Source organism: Macaca mulatta, chromosome 19 (assembly GCF_049350105.2).
Source record: "Macaca mulatta isolate MMU2019108-1 chromosome 19, T2T-MMU8v2.0, whole genome shotgun sequence".
Taxonomy (NCBI): domain Eukaryota; kingdom Metazoa; phylum Chordata; class Mammalia; order Primates; family Cercopithecidae; genus Macaca; species Macaca mulatta.
This window is the reverse complement of record NC_133424.1, coordinates 18,732,326-18,757,325: the sequence shown is the minus strand read 5'-3', so window position 1 is coordinate 18,757,325 and position 25,000 is coordinate 18,732,326. Positions and strand designations below refer to the sequence as shown.

General features: G+C 55.2%; 1 protein-coding gene across 5 annotated transcripts; it reads left to right on the top strand.

Annotated features, from left to right (window-relative positions):
* Positions 1-682: 682 nt before the first annotated feature.
* PDE4C (phosphodiesterase 4C) lies at positions 683-24,979 on the top strand. 5 transcript variants are annotated; one of them, XM_015123341.3, is made up of 16 exons: positions 683-756; positions 1,330-2,020; positions 13,011-13,202; positions 14,008-14,044; positions 14,127-14,200; positions 14,424-14,476; positions 14,836-14,948; positions 15,032-15,125; positions 15,943-16,106; positions 16,280-16,378; positions 16,814-16,978; positions 17,064-17,163; positions 19,359-19,513; positions 22,478-22,600; positions 23,416-23,598; positions 24,082-24,979. In XM_015123341.3, the coding sequence occupies exons 2-16, from the start codon at positions 1,779-1,781 to the stop codon at positions 24,331-24,333; spliced, it is 2,046 nt and encodes a 681-aa protein (XP_014978827.2). In that variant the 5' UTR covers positions 683-756; positions 1,330-1,778; the 3' UTR covers positions 24,334-24,979. The 5 variants fall into 5 exon arrangements, with proteins under 5 accessions (XP_014978827.2, XP_077834563.1, XP_077834562.1 ...); XM_077978438.1 differs by lacking the exons at positions 683-756; positions 1,330-2,020 and adding exons at positions 8,848-9,047; positions 9,233-9,789; XM_077978437.1 differs by lacking the exons at positions 683-756; positions 1,330-2,020 and adding an exon at positions 8,818-9,044.
* The last annotated feature ends 21 nt before the right edge of the window (positions 24,980-25,000 follow it).

Here is a 25,000-nt window from a genome sequence, read left to right as displayed (position 1 = left end):
CAGCCAGTGACCATGTACCTCACCAGTGAGCCAAGTTGTCTCCCACAGTCAGTTCTTGGGGGTGGTGTAGGGGTGGAGAACAGGGACTGAACCACAGAAGCATAAAACAGAGAGGGAGTCATTTGTCATGCGTCACACAGCAAGACATGATGGTACTGGGCTTGAATTCAGTCTTTCTGACATCCTGGTCTAAACATTTTCCTTTTCTCCAGGCTGGGGACATGGCTGGGGTCACTGGGAGATGGTCTCCATGGGGAAGACCCTGTAGAGTGCTTCTGAGACTTCCAAAAACATCGAGGCTCTTCCCAAATCTGCTGCAGTAAGTGGCACCCTAATGGCCCCAAATTACTCCTTGCCCAAGCCCAGACCCCACAGGAGGCCTCCACCGAGTCATGACCCTGGGACTATGAAATCTTACCTCTTTCTGCACCACACTCACCGGCCCAGCCCTGCTGCTGTTCGTGCCTACTTCAGTTAACTATGATGGAAAATGTTCTTACCCATCCTTGCACTTCCCAGGAAATTACCCCTGAGACTAAGATGCCTGGTGGGTGGGGACTTGAGTTTCCAGAACTGGGAGGGAGGGGCAGGCCTGGGGTTTGAGGGCAGGAATCGTGGCTGTGAGGTGGGGCCTGGGACTTTCTCAGGGCGAATGAGATCCTGCCATTTCCGCTGAGGGTCTGAGTGTTGCTGCGGCTTTAAAAGCATGAGAGTCTCAGAGATACTCCTCCTGCCTGTCCTGAGCTTCCACAAAAGGTGGGTTTTCTGCCAGTCCTCCCCCAACTGAGCTGCACCATGGCTTTGGGGTGGGGAGGGTCTTAGAAGCAGAACTAGAATATTTCTTAGAGAGACCTGACTTCCCCTCTTTGCCCATCCCTACTGGTAGCTGTTTGGAGCTCCAGCCAGAGGTAGCCTCTGTGTGCCCATCCCAGACATGGGAGGCCCCGTCACAGCCTTGCCAATTTCCCTGTCCTTCTCAGATCCCTGCCTGGCATGGGTGGGGGTTTTAGGGCTCCAAAGAGACCCCTTCTGGGGCTGAACCGCGGAGCCTACCTTCATGGGCTTGGCAGAAAGACCGCTATCTGTACGTACCTCCAAAGACCAGACCCTTGACTCTGCTTCCAGACTCCTTGTTGCCATTGTTGCTGGGGAAGGTTGAGGGCCCGTCACTGCTCAGGTTTCAGCACCTCCTGGGCGGATGACGCCCTGGTCTGGGGGGTGCTTCTGAACCCCTATCTCCCTCCCCTTCCCTCAGCACCATCAGGTCGCGGACAGCTCCTCGCCGTCTCATCCACCCACAGCCCCTAAAGCTACCTTTTTCTCTTTCAGCACGGTGCGAGGGACAGCGTCTCGGCCCTGGGGGTCTCCTGAGACCCTGTCTCCCTGCTCTCCATTTAGCAGCGATCAGTGGACAATTTCTGTCTTCTCCACTCCAAGTCCTTGTCTTGGTTCTTTCCCATGCAGCGCTAGAGGGAACGGCAGACGGTTCTCAGGGCTGGGGTGGGGGGTCTCTTCAGCCCCTAGCTTCAACACCCCTCGCCACGTTATTTTTCCCTGTTCTACCCTTCAGCACCATCTGGGCATCGACAGCTCCTCGGCTTCGGCCCCACCTTGAGCCCCCGTTCCACCTTCTCCCGCTTCAGCACCTCCGGCGCGGACAGCTCCTCGCTGTCGCCTCCACTCCCGGCCCTGGGCCGGACCCGAGAGCAGACGCTCCTCGGCGCCCGCTCACGGGGACGACTCCTGCTCCCTGCTATCCCAAACCCCTTTCTCTGGCCATGGAGACCCTGGGGGTCAGCGAAGGGGCAGAGGTGTGCAGCAGGTTGAGTCGCTCTCGCGGCCGCCACAGCATGACCAGAGCCCCAAAGCACCTGTGGCGGCAACCCCGGCGCCCCATCCGCATCCAACAGCGCTTCTATTCGGATCCGGACAAGTCCGCGGGCCGCCGCGAGCGGGACCTGAGCCCGCGGCCGGGGCTGGGGAAGTCGCGGCTTTCCTGGCCCATTTCCTCCTGCAGGCGGTAGGTGGCCGGGGCACGGGCTTCCTGCAGCGCGGGGGAGGGGCGCGCGGGGCCTGGCGGGAGTGGGGGAGGGTCCTTGCTTCTCCAGGGGGCGGGGGTCTCTGCTGCTTGGTTGAGGCTGGCGCTTGGAAGGAAAAAGCTATTTCTACGTAGGGGTGGAGCTGAGGGTGCTGGTGTCATCATGGCTTGTGGGTCTGTGTGACCGGGTGTGCCCACGTGCGGTTGGGACCGAAAGACTCTGTGCGTGTGTGTGTGTGCGCGCGCTCGCGCGTGAGACTGGGGTGACCAGATGTGTTTGGGGTGCTCCTGTGCCTACATGCTTGGATATGATTCCATGTGTCCCAGGTAGTTGTGGGTGTGCTGGTGTGTCTCCCCTTGTGGTGCCTGTTGGTGTGTGACTGACTGTGACTGTCCTTGCGCTAACACGGCTGGGGGTCCGAAGGTTTTCAGGATTGTGGAATGTCCACAGGCCTGTGGGGGAGGTTTGTGATCACCTCAAGCACCCGAGGTAACCCTAGGGTGCTTGGATATAAACACACACACACACACACGTTTTGATTTTTGAGACAGAGTCTCATTCTGTCGCCCAGGTAGAAGTGCAGTGTCTTGATCACGGCTCACTGCAACCTCTGCCTCCCAGGCTCAAGCTATCCTCCCACCTCAGTCTCCAGTAGCTGGGACTACAGGGGCATATTACCACGCCTAGCTAATTTTTGTATTTTTTGCTAGAGATGGGGTTTTGCCATGTTGCCCAAGCTGGTCTTGAATTCTTGGCCTCAAGTGATCCTCCTGCCTTAGTCTCTCAAAGTACTAGGATTACATGTGTAAACCACTGCACTCAGCCTATTTCATATATTATAGATATATAAGGGCCAGGGCAGGCTGCCACCAGTGTTGTGGGGAGGAGCCTCCTCTTGCTACCTCCTCCGCCCCCGCTCCATCACCCCACCCGGCTCCCCTGTAGGAGGAAGGGAAGTCCCTTGGGAAGCTTGTGCACCGGAGGTTTCTTTCGTTTAAGGAGGGGCTGCTTCTCCTGTTTTGTGTAAGCTGAGTGGGGTGGGGTTAGGACAGAGACAGAAGAAGAGACTCATGGAAAAATAATGTAGAATCCTCAGGAGGCCTGACATAAGGGTCTCCAGCTACCAGGTGGAGGCTCCAGGGCCAGGGAGGAGGGTCCAGGAACTCCAAGCCCTCCTTAGGTTGGAGGGAGAGCCAAGTCAGCGGGACCAGCGTCCCAGGTTTCAGTCCAGGCTGGGTGGCCTTGAAAGTGTTGCTTCCCCACCCTGGAGCTTGGCTTTCTCGCGTTCTGGTGCATAGATCTCCTAGGGGCCACTGGCTTCTGACTCCATCAGCAAGCCTGGCCTCTCGCCCCCAGCCTGGCCCTCCAGCATCTTGGGAGGCATCTCAGGTAGATGGTTCCCACAGCCCAGAGGGGTTGGAGCTGTTCTCAGGTGACCCAGGAGCCCCTTCTCCCGCCCCGGCTTCTAGCTCCTGCTGCCCCATCCCTTCTGGTGACTCATGATTTTCCATTTTCAAGAAAGAACAAACAGAGCCTTGGTATGAGCTCTTCTGGGGGAAGCCCCCGCTTGGCTCTGGGAGGCAGGAGCGGTGGATTGGGTGTCCCTGTGCACGTGTGTGTGTGCACACACATGTTCTGCGCATCATGTGCACTGCAGTCACACATATGTGGGTGTGCATGCATGTGGCCCACTGTGCTTCTCTGTGCTGATATGTGAAGGGTTCACCCCAGGGGGAAGCCCAGAGAAACTGAGTTCAAGGCCAGGCCCCAAGGCCAACCTGCTGTGTGGTGTTGAGCAAGTGGTGGTGCCTCCCAGAGCCTCAGCGTCCTCATCAGTGAGATGAACATTCTGCGCCTGAGCCTGGTACACATTGGGTCCCCAGCTTGTGGCTCTTTTCACAACCCTAGAAACTGTTGGAGGACTGTGCTTCCCCAGAGCCTCAGATGGATCACAGGGGTATGGGAGGGTCCAAGCATTTCGTTCAGAAGGCATTTAAGCACTTAATGGGTGGAAGGCCCTGTGTTGGAGACACAACCATGGACAAGAAGCTGTGTCCCCTAAGGCTTATGGTGGAGACACTCACACCAAGTGGAGAAGGCACAGGGTGATGGAGAAAGATCAGAGAACAAGCACAGAGGAGGCTCCAGACTCAGCAGTGGGGTGGGAGTCAGGGAGGACTGCTTGGGAGAAGTAACATTTAAGCTTAGCCTGCAGGAGAAAAGAGGTCAGCCAGGGTGAGTGCAAGAAGGGCATTCTAAGTAGAAGGAACAGAATGTGCAAAGCCTCAGACTCAAGAGGATCAGGTGTGTGAGGAGCTGAAAACGTATCACTGTGGCTGGAGGATGGAAGGAGAGGCTCTCTGTTTATGCTACAAGCATTTATTTATTTATTTATTATTTTTTAGACGGCGTCTCTCACTCTGTTGCCCAGGCTGGGTGCAGTGGCACAACCTTGCCTCACTGCAACCTCTGCCTCCTGGGTTCAAGCGAGTCTCCTACCTCAGCCTCCCCAGTAGCTGGGATTACAGGTGTTCACCACCACACCTGGCTAATATTTGTATTTTTAGTAGAGACAACATTTCACCATGTTGGCCAGACTGCTCTCAAACTCTTGATCTCAAGTGATCCACACACCTTGGCCTCCCAGAGTGTGGGATTACAGGCAAGAGCCACCACATCTGGCCGCTACAAGCGTTTATTGAGCATCTACTAAGTGCCAAGTACTGAGAGAACAGCAGGGAACAAAGCAGACCTGGCCTTGCTCTCCAGGGACTCACAGGCAAATAATCATGACAATAAATGTGAAGTTGTACCCATGGCTGGAGGGTGCTCTGAGGCACTTACCTGGCTAGTCAGGGAGGACTTCTCGGAGGAGGTGACTCTCTGACTGTAACCCAAAAGACAAAGCATAGGCAGGCGGCAAGCATTCAGGTAAGCGCCATGGGGTGGAAATAAGCCTGGCTGATTCAGGCAACAGTGAGGAGTGGGGAGAGACTGGAACAGCGTAAGCCTAGAGAAGTGAGGCGGGGATGGGCCACATGGGACCTCTGGGGAGGTGTGAATTCAGATCTGAGGGCAATGGGGGATCATGGGAGGGTCCGGAGCAAAGGAGTGTGTGATTTGACTCATGTGAGCATCTACACATGCGACTTGGCCCCCACCCTCCTCGTTCTGCTTGACTTCTCCATGGGGACTTGGGCAAGTTATCTTCCCTCTCCACGTCTCAGTTTACTTATCTGTAAAATGGGCAAAAACACCCATTAAAAAAACTCTCTGGGGCCACCTGGTGGCCCTGGGGAAAAGTGCCTGCCCAGAGAAGGGACATTCAAATGGGGGAAATTGAGGCAGTAGCGTGCTAAAGGCATCAGAGTGGGCGTGGTGGCTCACACCTGTAATCCCAGTACTTTGGGAGACTGAGGCGGGAGGATCACCTGAGGTCAGGAGTTCAAGACCAGCCTGGCCAACATGGTGAAACCCTGTCTTTACTATAAATACGAAAATTAGCTCCGCATGGCAGCAGATGCCTGTAATCCCGGCTACTCAGGAAGTTGAGGCAGAAGAACCGCTTGAACCTGGGAGGCAGAGGTTACAGTGAGCCAAGATCGCGCCACTGAACTCCACCCTGGGTGACAGAGTGAAACTGTGTCTCAAAAAAGTAAGGCCAGGGACAGTGGCTCACACCTGTAATCCCAGCACTTTGGGAGTCCGAGGCAGGTGGATCACTTGAAGTCAGGAGTTCAAGACCAGCATGACCAACATGGTGAAACCCCATCTCTACTAAATACCAAAAAAAAAAAGAAAAAAAAAATTAGCTGGGCATCATGGTGGCACATGCCTGTAATCCCAGCTACTTGGGAGGCTAAGGCAAGAGAATTGCTTGAGCCCAGGAAGTGGAGGTTTCAGTGAGCCGAGATTGCCCCATTGCACTCCAGCCTGGGCAACAGCAGTAAAACTCTGTCTCAAAAATAATAATAATAATAAATAAAATTAAATTAAAAATAAAAATAGTCCGGGTGCGGTGGCTCAAGCCTGTAATCCCAGCACTTTGGGAGGCCGAGAAGGGCGGATCACGAGGTCAGGAGATCGAGACCGTCCTGGCTAACACGGTGAAACCCCGTCTCTACTAAAAAAATACAAAAAACTAGCCGGGCGCGGTGGCAGGCGCCTGTAGTCCCAGCTACTCGGGAGGCTGAGGCAGGAGAATGTCGTAAACCCGGGAGGCGGAGCTTGCAGTGAGCTGAGATCCGGCCACTGCACTCCAGCCTGGGCGACAGAGCGAGACTCCATCTCAAAAAAAAAAATAAAAAAATAAAATAAAATAATAAAAAAATAAAAATAAAGGCACCAGAGACTACTGGGCACCTCTACAGGTCATGCAGTCATGCAGGGATGGAGTCAGGGTGGGGGTGCTTCTGTCCAAACCTCTTTCAGCTTTTGTCCCTTACCCAGCGGGGCTTGGAGAGCCTCCCAGGGTCAGGTAGGAGCCAGACTCTGAATGCTGAGTTCTGGCTCTGTGGCCACCCCTTGCTGTGACTCTTTCTCCATCCAAACAGCTATTAATTAACACCTTCTTGTTAGCACTGTTAATAAAATATTTAAAATTAAATCTATGAATGAAACATTAATAGTAAAACTATTGATAAAATATTAATGTACGAGTCGCCCCTGAGACTACAGAGGGGATGAAGTGAGTTAAGACATCCAGTGCGGGAGAACGCAGGCTGGGAAGAACAGCGCCTGTCCGGGTTCAAATGACCCCAGTCTTGCACCTTATGGCTGTGTGTCCTTGGGCAAATGACTGTGCCTCTCTATGCCTCAGTAGCCCCATCCTCGAAATGGGAACAGTAGTCCACATTTTGCAGGTTTCGTCTGAAAATCCAATGATTTTTCTCTTAACTGCTGTTGGCTGAGTGCTGCACGTTTTTGAGGCACTCAGTTTATATCATTTTGTTTAGTCTTAGCCTCCTATTTTATGTCTGTGACTTTGGGGGAGGGGCTGAATCTCTGTGCCTTGGTTTCTCCTTGGGGACATGTAACTATTGTCACGTCTCTCACAGTGGCGGGGAGGTGGTGTCAAGACTGCTCAGACCTTGGCTCCAGTGTCCCCACTAGGACAATCCTAGCAGCCTCTGTCCCCTAGGGATGGCTATAATTAGGTCTGGCCCCAGCAGCCACGATGGTATTTTTGTCTTGGGGACAACGAGGTCTGGTTCCCACCAGGTGTCTGGTTGCAAGGCTGTGGGGGTTAGGGGGGCTTCCTGGCCAGATACCTGAGGCTCTCTGTCTTTCTGGGCTGTGTGTCTCCTCCTCTGAGCCTCTGTTTTCTCATCTGTAGAATGGGGAGAATCTCATGTATCTGGCCTTAGCATGGTTGCCTCAGGATCTCCTATAGGAGCCCTGATCAATGGGCTTCTCTAGGACTGCCAGAAACGTGGGTACCATGTCTGGGGACACCAAGACTGAGGCAGCCCCCCCAGGGGGAAGGCCCAGGCTGAGAGCCAGAGGTCATTCCACAGCAAGGGGCATGGTCAGGCCTCAGTTGCTGGGAGGTCCCTTGGGCCTCTGCCCGTGAATGGTTGTTTCTAGGTCCCTCCTCCTTGTGTGACACATGCTAAGCCTTGGTTTCCTTTTCTGTAGAGTGGAACAGGGCCAGCCTGACTCTAGCATTCCAATGGTAGAGCACCTGGTACAGACTCTGGGAATCCTCCCAGACACTGACCAGAGGTCCCCCCAAGTCCTGGGACAGTGAGTGAGGTCCTCCCAGGGCAGGGGTGTGCGGCTGAGGCTTCACAGGACGGAAGACTTGGCAGAGGTGGTGTGCGGATGTTTGTCTAGGAGGAGACAGCAGGAGAGGCAAAGGCATCCAGAGACAGGGCCTGGGGAATGTCAGAGCAGGTGGGGGATCACGTGGGGACTCGTGTGGAGGGGTGCTGGGAGAGGGGACCTGAGTTTGAGTCTCGCTGCCCTGCAACAAAGACCCATGCCTGTGACCGCTTCCATGGAAGCCTCAGTTTCCCCACTTGGCAAAGGATTAAGGGTTTGTAGTTTCTGGTGGGCCGTTGGGTGGCACTGGGCCTCAGTTTCTCCATCTGGAAAATGGGTAGAGGAGGATTAGAAACATTGAGTGGGATCGGACATTGGCAAACTCTATACCTTGGTGACGACCTCATAATGGAAGGTAGGACAGCTGTTTCTCTGGGCACCTTGCTTTCTGACTCCCTCATTCTACACTTTTTAGCAGTTATTGGCCCAGCAAGCTGCACTAACCAGGGGCATGCAGAGGAAGCCTGAGTAAGATCCAGGCTCTGAGATCTTAGGGGCAGCCCCCCTAAAGAAGTGCAGTTGGGCCAGGCGCAATGGCTCACACCTGTAAGCCCAGCACTTTGCGAGGCTGAGGCAGAAGGATCACTTGAGTCCGGGAGTTCGAGAGCAGCCTGGGCAACATAAGGAGACCCCCCCATCTCTCCAGAAAATACATTAGCCCGGGCGTAGTGGTGTTCATCTGTAGTCTCAGCTACTCGGGAGGCTGAGGTAGGAGGATCCCTTGAGCCCAGGAGGTTGAGGCTGCAGTGAGCTAGGACTGTGCCACTGCACTCCAACTTAGGCAACACATGGAGATCCTGTCTCAAAAAAAAAAAAAAAAAAAAAAAAAGAAAAGAAAAGAAAAAGAAAGGAGCGGAGAGTTGCGTCTGACTCTGTGCCTCGGTTTCCCCGTTTGTCTCGGGGGTCGTCAGGGAGCCGCCCGTCGCGAGGCGGGGCGGATGCGCCCTTTGCCCCCTCCCCGCTGGGCCCCGCCCCCGCAGCTGTCCAGAAAAGGTCCCGCGCAGCCGGCGCTCGGTCCAGCCTCCACGCGGTCCTGGCGATGCAGGGCCCCCCCGCGCCCGCCCCGGCCCCGGGGCCCAGCTCCCCTCGGGGATCCCCGCGCGGCTCCCCCGGGCTCTTCAGGAAGCTTTTGGTGAATCAGAGCATCCGCCTGCAGCGGCGTTTCACGGTGGCCCATCCGCTGTGGTGAGGCGGGACAGAGGGCCTGGCGGGGTCACCGGGACGCCCGGTGTGGAGGTGGGAAGGGCAGGGACAGGGACAAGGGCAGGGACAGCTGGGGCCAGGGCCGGAGTCAGGGCATGGACGCTCTGCCTCTCCCTCGCTTTCTCTGTATCTCTCTCCCCCTACCCTACCCTACTTTTGTCTCGCAGTTGGTGACTCTGTCTCTCTCTGTCTCTGTCTGTCTCCACCCGCCGCCTGGATATAGGCCCAGGGGACCAGCCGTCTGTCTCCTTCCAGCTGTGAGGCCCAGAGTGGGACGGGCTGAGGCTCACGTCTCCTCCTGACCCTCGCCGGCCTAGGGCAGGCAGGCTGTGCGTCCTGGCAATGGGAGGAAGGGGAAGGGGCACTTCTCCCCTTGGCGCCCCCTTCCACCACCATTCCGTCCCAGTGCCAGCAAAGAGATGCCCTGGGGGCCTCACAATGAACTCTGGGTGTCCACGGAGGAAGACCTAAATTGAGGGGGTTTTCGAGGCAGGGCATTCGGGAGTCCCAGGATGAGCGCGCGCCCGTGCCCCGCAGCTGCTTGCGCTGCATCCTCGAAGCACTCGGTCCACCCCTCCTCTGGGTTCAAATCCCTGCCTTTCCAGAAACGACTGTGACCTCGTGGGGAGGGGTGGGGGCGAGGCTGGGGTCCGGAGTGGGGCTTGTGGGCGCCGACTGTGACTGGCATCCTGCGCTCGGTCCGCGCCGAATTGGCACCCACTTGGTAAGTCTGGCATCCAAAGGCTGAGAGGGGAGGGAGGTCCCTCTGCAAGGTCATAGCTGGGGTTGGAGGGAGAAGGCATGATCGTGGTTCCTGGTGGTTTCATTTCAGCCAGGGAGTGGGGGAGTGGGGGTTCTGTGTCCTGGAGAGCGACCTCGGGGCACCGAACACGAGGGAAGCACGGTCACTTCTGAAGGCGCTGGAGAGAGCGCAAGGACGTCGAGGACGCGTCACGGGTACCCAGAAGTGAGGATGAACGAGGGCGGGCCCCGCGCAGGCCGGACCCGAACCCAAGTCCGAGCCTCTCAGGCTCAGTTTACCCCCCTGGCCAATGGGCAGCCGCGCCGTTCCCACAGCCGGGGGGCCCTACCCCCGCGCCGCCCGCGTCATGGAACCACAGCCTGACCCCGCCGCTCCTGGCTAAGTTTAGAGCAGAAAGAAAAACAGCCTCCCCCGCCCCAAGAAAACTCGGGCCCAGCTCTTAACCCTCTGCGCCCGGGATCCGGATTTGCACACCTTGTGGCCGCTCCTGGCCTCAGTTTCCCTATTTGTCCATAGACGCGCTTTTCTGGAACCCTTGGGGAGAGGCGAGAGGGGTAGGGGGCCGCAACCTGCATGCCTGCCCCTCGAGGGGCAGATTTGGGGTATCCGCCGCCTCCAGCCCTCCCCTAAGAGCGTCTCCCATTGCGCCACAGCGCCCACGGCGCACCCCAAACCGGCCAGGGAAGGGTTAAGAAGCCCCGCCCCTTCGGCTGGCCGGGGGATCATCCCAGTCCCGCTAAACCCGCTGGAGTCGGACGGAACTGGCCGAGCGCGGCCGGTCTTAGTCGGAGATGCCCGAACTAGCCCCCGTGTAGCCGGACGTGACCGAACATGCCCGACCCGGCCCGAGCGTCACCCGGACTTGTTCGAAGCAGACCGAGCGTAACCGGACTTAGACGAACAAGATCGAACTTATCCGAACTCTCCCGCGCTTAATCGGACGTAGCCGAATTCTCCCGAACTCATCAAACAAACTCTTCGGGACGAAGTCCACTTCGATGTGATCAGACCCAATTCAGACCCGGTCATACTTGACCAAATGCTGCCGAGTCCCTCACCTCTACCCAGATCTACGCGGGGGTGCTGACCCAGCCCGTGGACGGGGATAGGGTGACCTTTGACCCAAAAGTCATGGCCGGGACCAGCTGGACGCTGGCCCTCGGCCGGGAGCTGCGAGTCTCGGGCGGTCCCCGTTGTCTTCCTGTCGGTGCTGCTTCCGCCCGCCCTTCTTGAAAACCCTACCCCCAGATCACCACCTTCTCTTGGGCCTCAGTACTTGCCCTACGCCCTTTCTCTGACCTGTGACCCCAAAGAGGAGGGGCTAGAGGGTGTGGCCAGAGGGAAAGACAGGGTTTGAGGATAGAACGGGACAAGTAGTGTGGAGAAGGAGGAGAGTGCTCCGGGCAGAGGGCACGGCCTGTGCAAAGACCCGGAGGTGCAAGAGAACAGGCGGAAGGTTCAGGCTGAAGATGAAGTGGAGGAGTGGGGGAGCCTAGGGCAGGACCTGGTTAGCTGGGGGCGTGGTCGACGGCCGTGGGGCGGAGCCTTATGGGCTGAGGGTGGAGCCTGGAACGCTGGGGGCGTGGCAGGTGGCCAAGGGTGTGGTCAAGTTGGCTGGGAGTAGGGTCTCTCTAGACTAAGGCGCACGCAGGAGCTAGGCAGAACCCCGGCCTTCTCCAGGTAGAAGAGTCCAAGAAGCTGTTTCCAGCCCACGTGTTCACCATGTGAGCTAGATCTCAGTTTGTCCCTTTGCAATATGGTCATCCTGTCGCAGTCGTTGGATGTTCGGTTGTAACTCCCTCAAAGAGCTCTTGGGCGGTGGCTCACGCCTGTAATCCCTGCACTTTGGGAGGCCGAGGCGGGCGGATCATGAGGTCAGGAGATCGAGACCATCCTGGCTAACACGGTGAAACCCCGTCTCTACTAAAATACAAAAAAATTAGCCGGGTGCGGTGGCGGGCGCCTGTAGTCCCAGCTACTCGGGAGGCTGAGGCAGGAGAATGGCGTGAACCAAGGAGGCGGAGCTTGCAGTGAGCCGAGATCCTGCCACTGCACTCCAGCCTGGGCGACCGAGTGAAGACTCCGCCTCAAAAAAAAAAAAAAAAAAAAAAAAGAGCTCTTGGGGATGGGCTACATCACGCACATGTTAGAAACAGGGGAGGCCGGGTACGGTGGCTCATGCCTGTAATCTCAGTACTTTGGAAGGCCCAGGCAGGCAGATCACGAGGTCAGGAGTTCAAGAGCAGCCTGGCCAACATGATGAAACCCCGTGTCTAGTAAAAATACAAAAATTAGCCAGGCGTGGTGGTGCGCACCTGTAATCCCAGCTACTTGGGAGGCTGAGGCAAGAGAATTGCGTGAACCCGAGAGGCGGAGGTTACAGTGAGCTGCGATTGTGCCCCCACTGCACTCCAGCGTGGATAACTGCACTCCAGCTCTGGCAACAGAGTGATACTTCATCTCAAAACCCCCCCAAAAAACAGAATGAAAAGAAACAGGGGAAGCCTAGTGCAGTGGCTCACTCCTGTAATCCCAGCACTTTGGGAGGCGGAGGTGGCAGGATTATTTGAGGCCAGAAGTTCAAGACCAGCCTGGGCAAAATAGTGAGACCTGGTCTCTACAAAAAATTTAAAAATTACCCGGGTGTTGGGGCGTGCTCCTGTAGTCTCAGCTACTCAGGAGGTTGAGGCTGGAGGATGGCTTGAGCTTAGGAGATTGAGGCTGCAGTGAGCTAGGATCATACCACTGCACTGCAGCCTGGGTGACAGAGTTGGGCCCTGTCAAAAAAAAAAAAAAAGAAAAGAAAAGAAAAGAAAGAAAGAGAGAGAGAGCGAGAGAGAGAGAGAGAGAGAAAGAAAAACTGAGAAAGAGAAAAAAGAAAGAGAGAAAAATAAAAGACACAGGGTGGTTGAGGTCCAGAGAAAGTCAGTACCTGTCTATGACCACACAGCCACTTTGAGGAAGATCTGGAACTGAGGTCCTGGAGTCCAGTGTAGACTCGAAGACCAAAGTGTGAGGGGTGCAGTTTCCTGAGGGTGCAGCTGGGGTCAGGTGAACAAGCTGGAAACCACACTTGCCTGACTGCCAAGTAGCCTCAGGGAGGATGCACCAGACAAGGTGGCCACGACCCGGCACCCAATTGTCATGACCCTCGTCTCTGACCATGTCTTCTCTCCTTTCAGCTTTGACCTGGAAAATGGGCTCTCATGCGGGAGGAGGGCCCTGGACCCTCAGTCCAGCCCTGGGCTGGGCCGGGTCATGCAGGCTCCAGTCCCGCACACCCAGCGGCGCGAGTCCTTCCTGTACCGCTCAGATAGTGACTATGAACTCTCACCCAAGGCCGTGTCTCGGAACTCCTCTGTGGCCAGCGACCTGTGAGTCTGGGGCTGGTGGAATGACACCTCCTCTACGCTCCCTCCTTCCTTTGTTCCTCTATTCAGCAAGTTCCTTCAAGTAGCCATTTAAGGAAGGTTTTGAAGTTCAGGTAGGAGTTTGCCAGGCAGCTCATTTATTCAATCAAGTGTGTAGAGAACTCGGCCTTTTGCTGGGGTGGGGGTGGTAATCCAAAAACATTAAGGTCGGCCGGGCACGGTGGCTCACGCCTGTAATCCCAGCACTTTGGGAGGCTGAGGTCGGCGGATCACTTGAGGTCAGGAGTTCAGGACCAGCCTAGCTAACATGGTGAAACCCCGTCACTATTAAAAAATACAAAAATTAGCCAGGTGTGGTGGTGCGTGCCTGTAGTCCCAGCTACTCAGGAGGCTGAGGCACAAGAATCGCTTGAACCCAGGAGGTGAAGGTTGTAGTGAGCCGAGATGGTACCACTGCACTCCAGCCTGGGCGAAAGAGCAAGACTATGCCTCAAAAAACAAACACATTAAGGCTAATTAGCAGCAAATAAAGAAATACTTTGACCTTCCTAGTGGGCATAATGAAAAGGGAAATACCTCCTTGCCCCTGGGACTCAGTTTCCCCATTTATGAGATGCCGATAAAGTGAGTGAATGGTTGGAGGGGCTGTGGTGGGTCTCAGGGAGAGTCGCATGAAGGGAGCCCAGGGACTAAGAAGGCGCCCGGAGGAGAAGTCCTGAGAACAGGAACCCCTCAGCTGAGGGTATGTGGTGTGGGTAAAAGCTGGAAGATGGGAGAGGACTCTTCCTCATGGCACGTCTCCTCGCAGACATGGAGAGGACATGATTGTGACGCCCTTTGCCCAGGTGGGTGTCCCCCGCCCTCCCTGCCCTGACCCCCTCCGGATCTGGCCTCTCCTTCCCACCGCCTACCACCTCCTCCCAACAGGTCCTGGCCAGTCTGCGGACGGTTCGGAGTAACGTGGCGGCCCTTGCCCGCCTGCAATGCCTAGGAGCAACCAAGTAGGTAGAGGGCGGGGCGGGGCGGGGGCGGGGCCGGCAGAGACAAGGTGGGCGGGGAGGGGCGGGGCCAGCAGACGACGGAGGCGGGGCCTGGCGGAAAGCGGGCTGCAAATTGAGGCTGGGACTCCGGCGCCTAAGGGTGGGCTTGAGGGGCGGGGCCTGGAGGACTTGGGGGCGGTGCGAGATGGGCGGAGCAGCCACGCCTGAGGCTGCTGTACCGCAGGCAGGGACCCGTCGGAAACCCTTCATCCAGCAATCAGCCCCCTCCGCCTGCAGGTAAAGTACCTGTTCCTTCCCTCCCCTGCTGAGGACAGCTGGGAGCTTCCTTTCCGTAGTGACCTCCCCAGTCCATGAGCCCTTAGACTGGGGCTAATTGTAGCCCCGCCCCTGCAAAAACAAACAATAACGCCCTCGGGGATGGACCCCACCACACCCATATTACAGATGAGGAGGCTGAGGCCCAGAGAGCTCATGGTCACACAGCCACTCGGGGGACAGATCTGGAACTTGGGTCCAGGAGTCCTGGGTGGCCCCCGTGGGAACAGTTTCAGGGTCCAGATGCAGAGACGAAAGCGTGAGAGGCGTGGGGTCCCTGAGCGGGGGTGGGGCAGGCCCCTGACTGCCTCGGCTCCCAGAGGACACGGGGCAGAAGCTGGCATTGGAGACGCTAGACGAGCTGGACTGGTGCCTGGATCAGTTGGAGACGCTGCAGACCCGGCACTCGGTGGGGGAGATGGCCTCCAACAAGGTGAGGTGGGGCAGATCGCTGAGCTTACCTGCCTCGGCCCACGGTACCCCATCATCACTGTCTTCACGTTCCGTCCGCCCCAGTTCAAGCGGATCCTAAACCGGGAGTTGACCCACCTGTCTGAAACCAGCCGCTCGGGGAACCAGGTGTCCGAGTACATCTCCCGGACCTTCCTGGGTGAGCTTTGTTGAGTCACTGCCTGGACGATATTATAGGAGTACTAAGAAGAAAGACAAAGAAATATTTCTATTATAGACCTCAGTCCGGGGGAGATACAGCCTGACACAGAAACCTTCAGCCCCATGAGTCAGGGCTGGATCAGAGAGAGGAACAAGGGGAACTTCCAGGGGCAGGGGACATTAAAGCTAGGGTTTTGAAGCATGAGTAGAAATTTGCCTAGGAGGAGATGGAGGGAACCAGACACCAGCTTGGGAGATGGAAAGGACACTAGGCTGTTAGGGGGGAAATGCTGAGCCCCAGGCACCACGGGGCCATGCCTAGCAGAAGAGTTTACTGAAATCAGCTGTGAACAGAGGAGAGGGGTAGGTAGCTACAGGCAAGACGGGATTTTTTTTTTTTTTTTATATAGTTTCACTTTGTTGCTCAGGCAGGAGTGCAGTGGTGCAATCTCAGCCACTGCAACCTCTGCCTCCTGGGTTCAAGCAATTCTCCTGCCTCAGCCTCCCGAGTAGCTGGGGTTACAGGTGCCCGCCACCATACCTGGCTAATTTTTGTATTTTTAGTAGTGATGGGGTTTCACCATATTGCTCAGACTGGTCTTGAACTCCTGACCTCAAGTGATCCGCCCACCTCGACCTCCCAAAGCACTGAGATTACAGGTGTGAGCCACCGCATCCGGCCGACAGGGTCTTTACCCCGAACTTACTTTGGTTCCTGTATAAAGGGGAATAGGTTGATTTCCTATTCAGGTTCTGAGGCCAGGCCCCAACAGGTGAAATTGGCTTCTGTAAGCCTCACCCTGGCCCATCTGCAGACCAGCAGACTGAGGTGGAGCTGCCCAAAGTGACCGCTGAGGAGGCCCCGCAACCCATGTCCCGGATCAGTGGCCTACATGGGCTCTGCCATGGTGCCAGCCTCTCCTCAGCCACTGTCCCACGCTTTGGGGTCCAGACTGACCAGGAGGAACAGCTGGCCAAGGTGGGTCCTCAACCACAATGCCAAGATCAAGGTTTGGTCCTTGGCTCTGTCTGCCTGTTTGCCCACCTATATACTGGGCAGTTGGGGCTCACTGTGGAACCTGGGGTGGGAGGATGGAGGCTCTAGAGTCTGGGGAAGTTGGGCTGGGGTTAATTAAGTCCTTCACATCTTAGGAGCTAGAAGACACCAACAGGTGGGGACTTGACGTGTTCAAGGTGGCGGAGCTAAGTGGGAACCGGCCCCTTACAGCTATCATATTCAGCATTTTTCAGGTACCTACCCTGCCCTTGGCTTCCAAGGAAAAACTCCTGGGGTTTCCTTCACCACTTCCTACCCTAGACCTCTGGGACACTCATTTTTGAAATCCTTTCTGACATTTCTGAAGGGGATAATTTGAGCAGGGTATTGAAGGATGAATAGGAGTTCACGCAGATGAACAGTTCATTGTCCAGAAGCCTCAGCCCTGGCCCCTCGCCCTGAAGAGGAGAGAAATCTGGAGAGAAGAGCTGGACACAGACATCCCCAGTCCTGTAGGGTCAGGGATGGACCACCAAAGAACACAGAGTGGAGGAGTTCAGGAGAGCAGGGAGGGTGTCTCAGAGGAGTGGGTACTTGAGGCATGGATAGGAGTTCAGAAGAGAGGAGTAGGAACAGTGTGCTGCAGCCCCAAGACCAAGGCCCTGAGGCCAGGATCTGTGATGGACCAGGAGCGGGACCTGCTGAAGACATTCCAGATCCCAGCAGACACACTGGCCACCTACCTGCTGATGCTGGAGGGTCACTACCATGCCGATGTGGCCTATCACAACAGCCTACATGCTGCCGATGTGGCCCAGTCCACGCATGTGCTGCTGGCTACACCTGCCCTCGAGGTACTGTGCTAGGACTGCAGGCAGGCGGGCGGGTGCAGGGCCCAGAGAACCCGCCCCTCATCACCTGTGCTCTCTGCCTGCTCAGGCTGTGTTCACAGACTTGGAAATCCTGGCTGCCCTCTTCGCAAGCGCCATCCATGATGTGGACCATCCTGGCGTCTCCAACCAGTTTCTGATTAACACCAGTAAGTAGGAGTGGGAAGTGGGTGCAGGAGGTGAGGCAGACCCCGCCTCCACCCTGTCTACCAGGTGATCTCAGGGGGTTCCCATCTATCCTGAGCCCAGTCTCCCTGTCTATGAAATGACTATCACAGTCTTCCCTCCCTTCAGGGGCTTGGAGCAGGTCTGGGTGCACAGTAGGTGCTCAATAAATGACAGAATAATGATAAGGTCTTTATTTATTTGTTTATTTATTTATTTATTTATTTATTTATTTGAGACGGAGTCTTGCTCAGACGCCCAGGCTGGAGTGCGGCGGCGCGATCTCGGCTCACTGCAAGCTCCGCCTCCCGGGTTCACGCCATTCTCCTGCCTCAGCCTCCCGAGTAGCTGGGACTACAGGCGCCGGCCACCTCGCCCGGCTAATTTTTTTGTATTTTTAGTAGAGACGGGGTTTCACCGTGTTAGCCAGGATGGTCTTGATATCCTGACCTCGTGATCCACCTGCCTCGGCCTCCCAAAATGCTGGGATTACAGGCGTGAGCCACCGCGCCCGGCCTATTTTTTATTTTTTGAGACGGAGTCTCGCTTTGTCACTCAGGTTGGAGTGCAGTGGCGCGATCTCGGCTCACTGCAAGCTCTGCCTCCCGGGTTCACGCCATTCTCCTGCCTCAGCCTCCTGAGTAGCTGGGACTACAGGCGCCGGCCACGGCGCCTGGCTAATTTTTTTTATTTTTAGTAGAGACAGGGTTTCACCGTGATCTCAATCTCCTGACCTTGTGATCTGCCCGCCTTGGCCTCCCAAAGTGCTGGGATTACAGGCGTGAGCCACCGCGCCCGGCCTATTTATTTATTTTTTAAGACAGGGTCTTGCTCTGTCACCCAGGCTGGAGTGCAGTGGTGCGATTTCGGCTCTCTGCAACCTCTACATCCCAGGTTCAAGCGATTCTCTAGCCTCAGATTCCCGGAGTAGCTGGGATTACAGGTGCGCGCTACCATGCCTGGCTAAGTTTTGTATTTTTCATAGATACAAGGTTTCGCTATGTTGCCCAGGCTGGTTTCAAACTCCTGGTGTCAAGCGATCTGCCTGCCTCGGCCTCCCAAAGTGCCGGGATTACAGTCATAAGTCACCACGCCTGGCCATTTCCACCAAGATCTTAAAGTTTAGGATCGTATGAGGAATCTGAAAAACTCGGTCGACAGGCAATTATTGGGCACCTTCTGTGTATAAGCCCTGGAATGCTGGGGGTGAGAGTGGAGGCCCCTCACTCAAAGGGCCTAGAGTCCAATAAGACAAAGACTCAGTTGTTTATTTAACCAGCACTGAGAGACTGGGCATCATGGCTCACACCTGTAATCCCAACACTGTGGGAGGCCGAGACGGGAGGATTGCTTGAGTTCAGGAGTTCGAGAACAGCCTGGGCAATACAGTGAGACCCTGTCTCTCCAAAAAATAAAAAAAAAATTAGCCAAGTGTGGTGGCACACACCTGTAATCCCAATTACTCAGGAGGCTGAAATGGGAGGATCACTTGAGGCCGGGAGGTTGAGGCTGCAGGGAGCCGTGATTACACCACTGTGCTCCAGCCTGGGTGACAGCAAGACCCTGTCTCTAAAAAAGAAACAAACAGGCCGGGCGCGGTGGCTCAAGCCTGTAATCCCAGCACTTTGGGAGGCCGAGACGGGTGGATCACGAGGTCAGGAGATCGAGACCATCCTGGCTAACACAGTGAAACCCCGTCTCTACTAAAAAATACAAAAAAACTAGCCGGGCGAGGTGGCGGGCGCCTGTAGTCCCAGCTACTCGGGAGGCTGAGGCAGGAGAATGGCCTGAACCCGGGAGGCGGAGCTTGCAGTGAGCTGAGATCCGGCCACTGCACTCCAGCAAGGGGGACAGAGTGAGAATCCGTCTCAAAAAAAACAAAACAAAACAAAAAAAGAAACAAACAAACAAAAAAACATTACTGAGTACTCACTGTCTCTGGCCATAGTGGGTCCGTGAGGAGCCTTCCCAGTCTTGGGTAGGCAGAGCCAAACACAGATACCCCTGGCCCTGCAGTCAGAGAAGGGTCAGGGACATGGATGGTTTCTTACAGGAGGGCATGCTAGAGTTGGGCCTTCAATGCATGGGTAGGAATTTGCTAAGGATTTCCGAAAGCTGCTTTTGGGTAGAGTGGGTGGGGCGGGTGGATCTTGGGGCTCTCAGTCCCGTATCCCCGCAGACTCAGAGCTGGCGCTTATGTACAATGATGCCTCCGTGCTGGAGAACCACCACCTGGCTGTGGGCTTCAAGCTGCTGCAGGCAAAGAACTGCGATATCTTCCAGAACCTCAGCACCAAGCAGCGACTGAGTCTGCGCAGGATGGTCATTGACATGGTGAGGCTAGGGCAGTAATAGGGGAGGGAGGGGTAGAGGGGAGGGGGGCATCCTTCTCATCTGCCAACAGCAGGGTGGGGTAATATTAGCATGGCCGGAGGTTCATCCAGACCTAGGCATGTCCTCACTCTGAGTCTGAGCTTCCTCGTCTGTGAAATGGAACAGTGGGGCCAGGAGCGGTGGCTCATGCCTGTAATCCTAGCACTTTGGGAAGCAGAGGCAGGCAGGTCATGAGTTCGAGACCAGCCTGGCCAACATGGTGAAACCTTGTCTCTACTAAAAATACAGAAATTAGGTGGGCGTGGTGGTGCACACCTGTAATCCTAGCTACTCGGGAGGCTGAGGCAGGAGAATTGCTAGAACCCAGGAGGCAGAGGCTGCAGTGAGCTAGTGAGCTGAGATCGTGCCACTGCACTTCAGCGTCAGCAACAGAGTGAGACTCCATCTCAAAAAAAAAAAAAGGGACAGTAACTGCCCAAACCCCAGGCCCTCTGCTGGGCTCAGCAGATCCTGGCTGTACGCAGGTGATATGGAAACTGTTTCTGGAGTCTCAAGTGCAACTTTGCTGAGCCTTAAATTTGGCCTATCTGGGTTGGGCACCGGCTCACGCCTGTAATCTCAGCATTTTGGGAGGCTGAAGCGGGCAGATCACTTGAGGTCAAGAGTTCGAGACCAGCCTGACAAACATGGTGAAACCCCCGTCTCTACTAAAAATACCAAAATTAGCCAGGCGTGGTGGTGGGCACCTGTGATCCCAGTTACTTGGGAGGCTAAGGCAGGAGAGTCGCTTGAACCCAGGAGGTGGAGGTCGCAGTGAGCTGAGATTGCACCACGGCACTCCAGCCTCAGTAACAGAGTGAGACTCTGTCTCAAAAAAAGGAAAAATCATTAAGCAGCCAGGCACGGTGGCTCAGGCCTGTAATCCCAGCACTTTGGGAGGCTGAGGCAGGTGGATCATGAGGTCAAGAGATCAAGACCATCCTGGCCAACATGGTGAAACCCCGTCTCTACTAAAAATACAAAAATTAGCCAGGCGTGGTGGCACGCGCCTGTAATCCCAGATACTCAGGCGGCTGAGTCAGGAGAATCACCTGAACTTGGGAGGTGGAGGTTGCAGTGAGTGGAGATAGCGCCACTGCACTCCAGCCTGGCGACACAGCAAGATTCCGTCTCAAAAAAAAAAAAAAATAAAAAAATAAAAATTAAGCACATCTGTCCATTTGATTTTTTTTTTTTAAGTAGGGGCACATCAGTAGGTTTTGGGGTCTCATGCCCCATTAATGCACTTAACAAGCATTTATTGAGCACCTATTATGTGCTTGATCTGTGCAAAGACAGTTCCGGCCTTTATGAAATTCATGATCTGTAGGGCAGATGGCCACAGAGGTGGTAGCTGTGACTAGGGACCTGCAGGCAGAGCGGTGAGGAGGGAGGTTCAAGGTGCTTTCAGAGCCCAGACCAGCCAAAGAGATCAGAGAGGGGTTCCTGGAGAGGGAACATTAAAGCCAGGATGTGCAGAATGAGGAAGACTACGGGATGGGGAACTGTGTTCCCAGGGGTGGGAACCACATGTGAGGACTACAGGTGCGCACCTCCATGCCCAGCTAATTTTTGTATTTTTAGTAGAGATGAGGTTTCACCATGTTGGCCAGGCTGGTCTCGAACTCCTGACCTCATGATCCACCCGCCTCGGCCTCCCAAAGTTCTGGGATTACAGGCGTGAGCCACTGCGCCTGGTGGTCATTCTGGTTTTTAAACATCTGTGCCCAGAGTTAAAAACAGCCCTCCAAGGCTGGGCATGGTGGATCACGCCTGTAATCCCAGCACTTTGGGAGGCCACGGCAGGTGGATCACGAGGTCAGGAGATCGAGACCATCCTGGCTAACATGGTGAAACCCCGTCTCTACTAAAAATACAAAAAATTATCTGGGCACAGTGACACGCACCTGTAATCACAGCTACTCGGGAGGCTGAAGCAGGAGAATCACTTGAACCCAGGAGGCAGAGGTTGCAGTGAGCTGAGATCACAACACTGCACTTCAACCTGGGTGACAGAGCAAGACTCCATCTCACAAAAATAAAATAAAATAAAATAAAAAAATAAAATAAAATAAAATGGAAAGAAAAAAGAAAGAAATAGCTCTCCAGGGCACATGGCAGCCACATGGAAGTTTAAGGGGTATGAAGTCACATCCCTCCCCACAGTGAGCTGCAAACTCCCTTGCAGCTTTGGACAAGGTCCTCCAGCTGCCAGAGGCCCTCAACCTCCTCGGTCTCACCTCCATCTCTCTTGAGCTCACTTCTTCCAGCCACAACCACCCCTTCTAGGTTCCTCTTATGTACGCAACTCTTCCAGTCCCTTTGCACAGACCTCATCCTCCACGCTGTCCTCAGGTACAACTCACCTTAGCACGTAAGCAGCCCTGTGGGATCAGAATTGGGGTTGGAGGAGGCTGGAAGGGTCAACAGAGGCATCCTAGAGGATGGATTATTTGAAAAGGGTTTTGAGGGATGAGTAGGAGTTGGGAAGTGGCATTCCAGGCAGAGGGAAAAACCTGGCTAAAGATCTGGAGACTGTATTGGTTCTAGGGTTTGCTGTGACTCACTGAATGCCTACCTGACCCACCCACCCCACAGGTGGATTTCATTGATTACATTGCCCACCCACTGTGGGAGACCTGGGCTCACAAGTCCCAGACGCACAGGTTTGGTCACCTCCCCCCATACCCTGTCACACATGTAGAATTCATGGCCAACCCAAACAACCTCCCAGAAGGGGCCCCTGACTGAGCCCCTCTTGTCAGCAGGGTTTGCAGTGAATGCAGTTCCATCCTCCCATTTCACAGATGAGTATGCTGAGGCCCAGAAGGCTGATGCTGAGCCGGAGTGGCGTCTGGGAGTTGGGAGTGAGGGTCGGGGTGGGCAGGGTCCTTGCACCTGTCACCTTCCCTTGCCTGCCCCCAGGTGCTGGCCACAGACATGTCCAAACACATGAACCTCCTGGCCGACCTCAAGACCATGGTGGAGACCAAGAAGGTGACAAGCCTTGGCGTCCTCCTCCTGGACAACTATTCCGACCGAATCCAGGTGTGTAGCTGGGCGGGCCCCGGGGCCTCCTTTTTATATTTTGGTTTTACTTTAAAAACAATTTTAGCTAGGCCTCTTACACATTTAGTTTGAGTGAAGGCTGAAGGCAGTGGCTCACACCTGTAATCCTAACACTTTGGGAGGTTAAGGCGTGAGGATTGCTTGAGGTCAGGAGTTAGAGGCTGCAGTGAGGTGTGATTGCACCATTGTACTCTGGTCTGGGCAACAGAGTGAGACCCTGTCTCTTAAAAGAAAAAAAAAAAAGAAATTAAAAAAAGAAGCCTGGCTCAGAGGCTCACACCTGTAATCCTGGCACTTTGAGAGGCTGAGATGGGCGGATCGCTTGAGCTCAGGAGTTCAAGACCAGCCTGGGCAACACCCTGTCTCTACAAAAATACAAAAATTAGCCGGGCATGGTGGCGCATGCCTATAGTTCCAGTTACTCGGGAGGCTGGGGTGGGAGGATCATTTGAGCCTGGGAGGCAGAGGTTGCAGTGAGCCAAGATCTCGCCACTGCACTCCAGCCAGGGTCACAGAGTGAGATCCCATCTCATTTAAAAAAAAAAAAAAAATTGGAGGGGCCTCCATTTTCGCAATTCTCATTTAGCTTCATTTATGAAGTGCTGACTGTATGCCAAACTTGAAGAAATGTCAAGAGTCGCATGCCTATGCCTAAACCACTTCTTCAGGTCTCAAGCCTCAGTTTCCCCACCTGTAAGATGAATGTGTCCATGGCACCAAGCCTGTCTGTGGGGGTGTCAGGTCCAGATGTGGCTGGGCCCCTCCAGTGCCCTCCCGAGCCTTGCTCTCTGTAGGTTTTGCAGAATCTGGTGCACTGCGCTGACCTGAGCAACCCCACCAAGCCGCTGCCCCTGTACCGCCAGTGGACAGACCGTATCATGGCCGAGTTCTTCCATCAGGGAGACCGCGAGCGTGAGTCGGGCCTGGACATCAGTCCCATGTGTGACAAGCACACGGCCTCAGTGGAGAAGTCCCAGGTTGGCAGGGGACTGGGCTGAGCCGGTAGACACTGGGAGAGAGTAAAAGGGAGGGGCTGAGCCAAACCCATGAGCCCTGGCTTGGCCCTGGCTGGCTAGCCAGAGAGTGTGTCCTAAGGGTGCTGTCTGGGCCGAGTTAGACCTGGGATCCATTCTCTCTGGGCTTCAGGGAGAGGGACATGCACTTCTGGGATTTGGAAACATCTATTCTGGGTGACATGCGGGACCCTGGAGGGGCTTCCAGTCTGGGGGACATGTACATTCAGCCCTGTGGGGTCAGGGTTGGGGTTGGAGGAGACCAGAAGGGTTAAGGGAGGCATTCTAGACAGTGAGTTATTTGAAAAGGGTTTTGAAGGATGGGTAGGAGTTGGGAAGCGGCATTCCAGGCAGAGGGAACAACTTGGCTAAAGATCTGGAGGTTGGATTGAGTCTAGGGTTCACTGTGACTCACCAAATGCCTACCTGCCCAACCCCCCGCCACAGGTGGGTTTCATTGACTACATTGCCCACCCACTGTGGGAGACTTGGGCTGACCTGGTCCACCCAGACGCACAGGACCTGCTGGACACGCTGGAGGACAATCGAGAGTGGTACCAGAGCAAGATCCCCCGAAGTCCCTCAGACCTCACCAACCCTGAGTGGGGCGGGCCTGACAGATTCCAGTTTGAGCTGACTCTGGAGGAGGCAGAGGAAGAGGATGAGGAGGAGGAAGAGGACGGGAAGAGACAGCTTTAGACAAAGAGGCCTTGAAGTTGCCTGACACTGAACTCCTGTCCCCGGAAGCTGGCCCAGACCCTGGGGACTTACCCCTCGACAACCAGAGGACTTAGGGCCAGCCCTGCGTGAACTGCAGGGGCAATGGATGGTGAATCCCTTTGGCTCTTGGCAGGCAGACTTTCCAGGAAGTGGCTCCATGTGGCTTTTGCTTCACTTTCCCACCCATTGAGGGAGACAATCAAGTTCTTAGTCATAGGTGGCTCTCAGGGTCTAATTGGAGGCACCTGGCTGGGGTCCACTCTGACCCCGGACTTACCTAAAAGAGCTCTCCAAGGGGCAGCCTCTTATAATGCCCTTGGGATCTTTCTCCTGGGCTTCTATCCCTGCGAGGAGAGGTGCTGTCTGCTAGAGCCTCTAGCCCACCCTCTCCAGTGGTCACTCTTGAGCCACATCTGTCACTTAATTATTTCCTTCTTTGTCAAATATGTATTGCCCATCTACTTCATACCAGCTTTATGCCTCTGTAGTAGCCCTGCACAAGGGGTGGGGGAGTCAGGAGACCATCCCAAAGGCATCTCACCATCTTCCCTTACCAAGCAGCTCTCTGCAAGAGCATGGAAATGTGAGTGGGGAAATTTTCAGCACCAAAGCTTCATTCATACCCAATTTTGTTTCTGAAACTGTG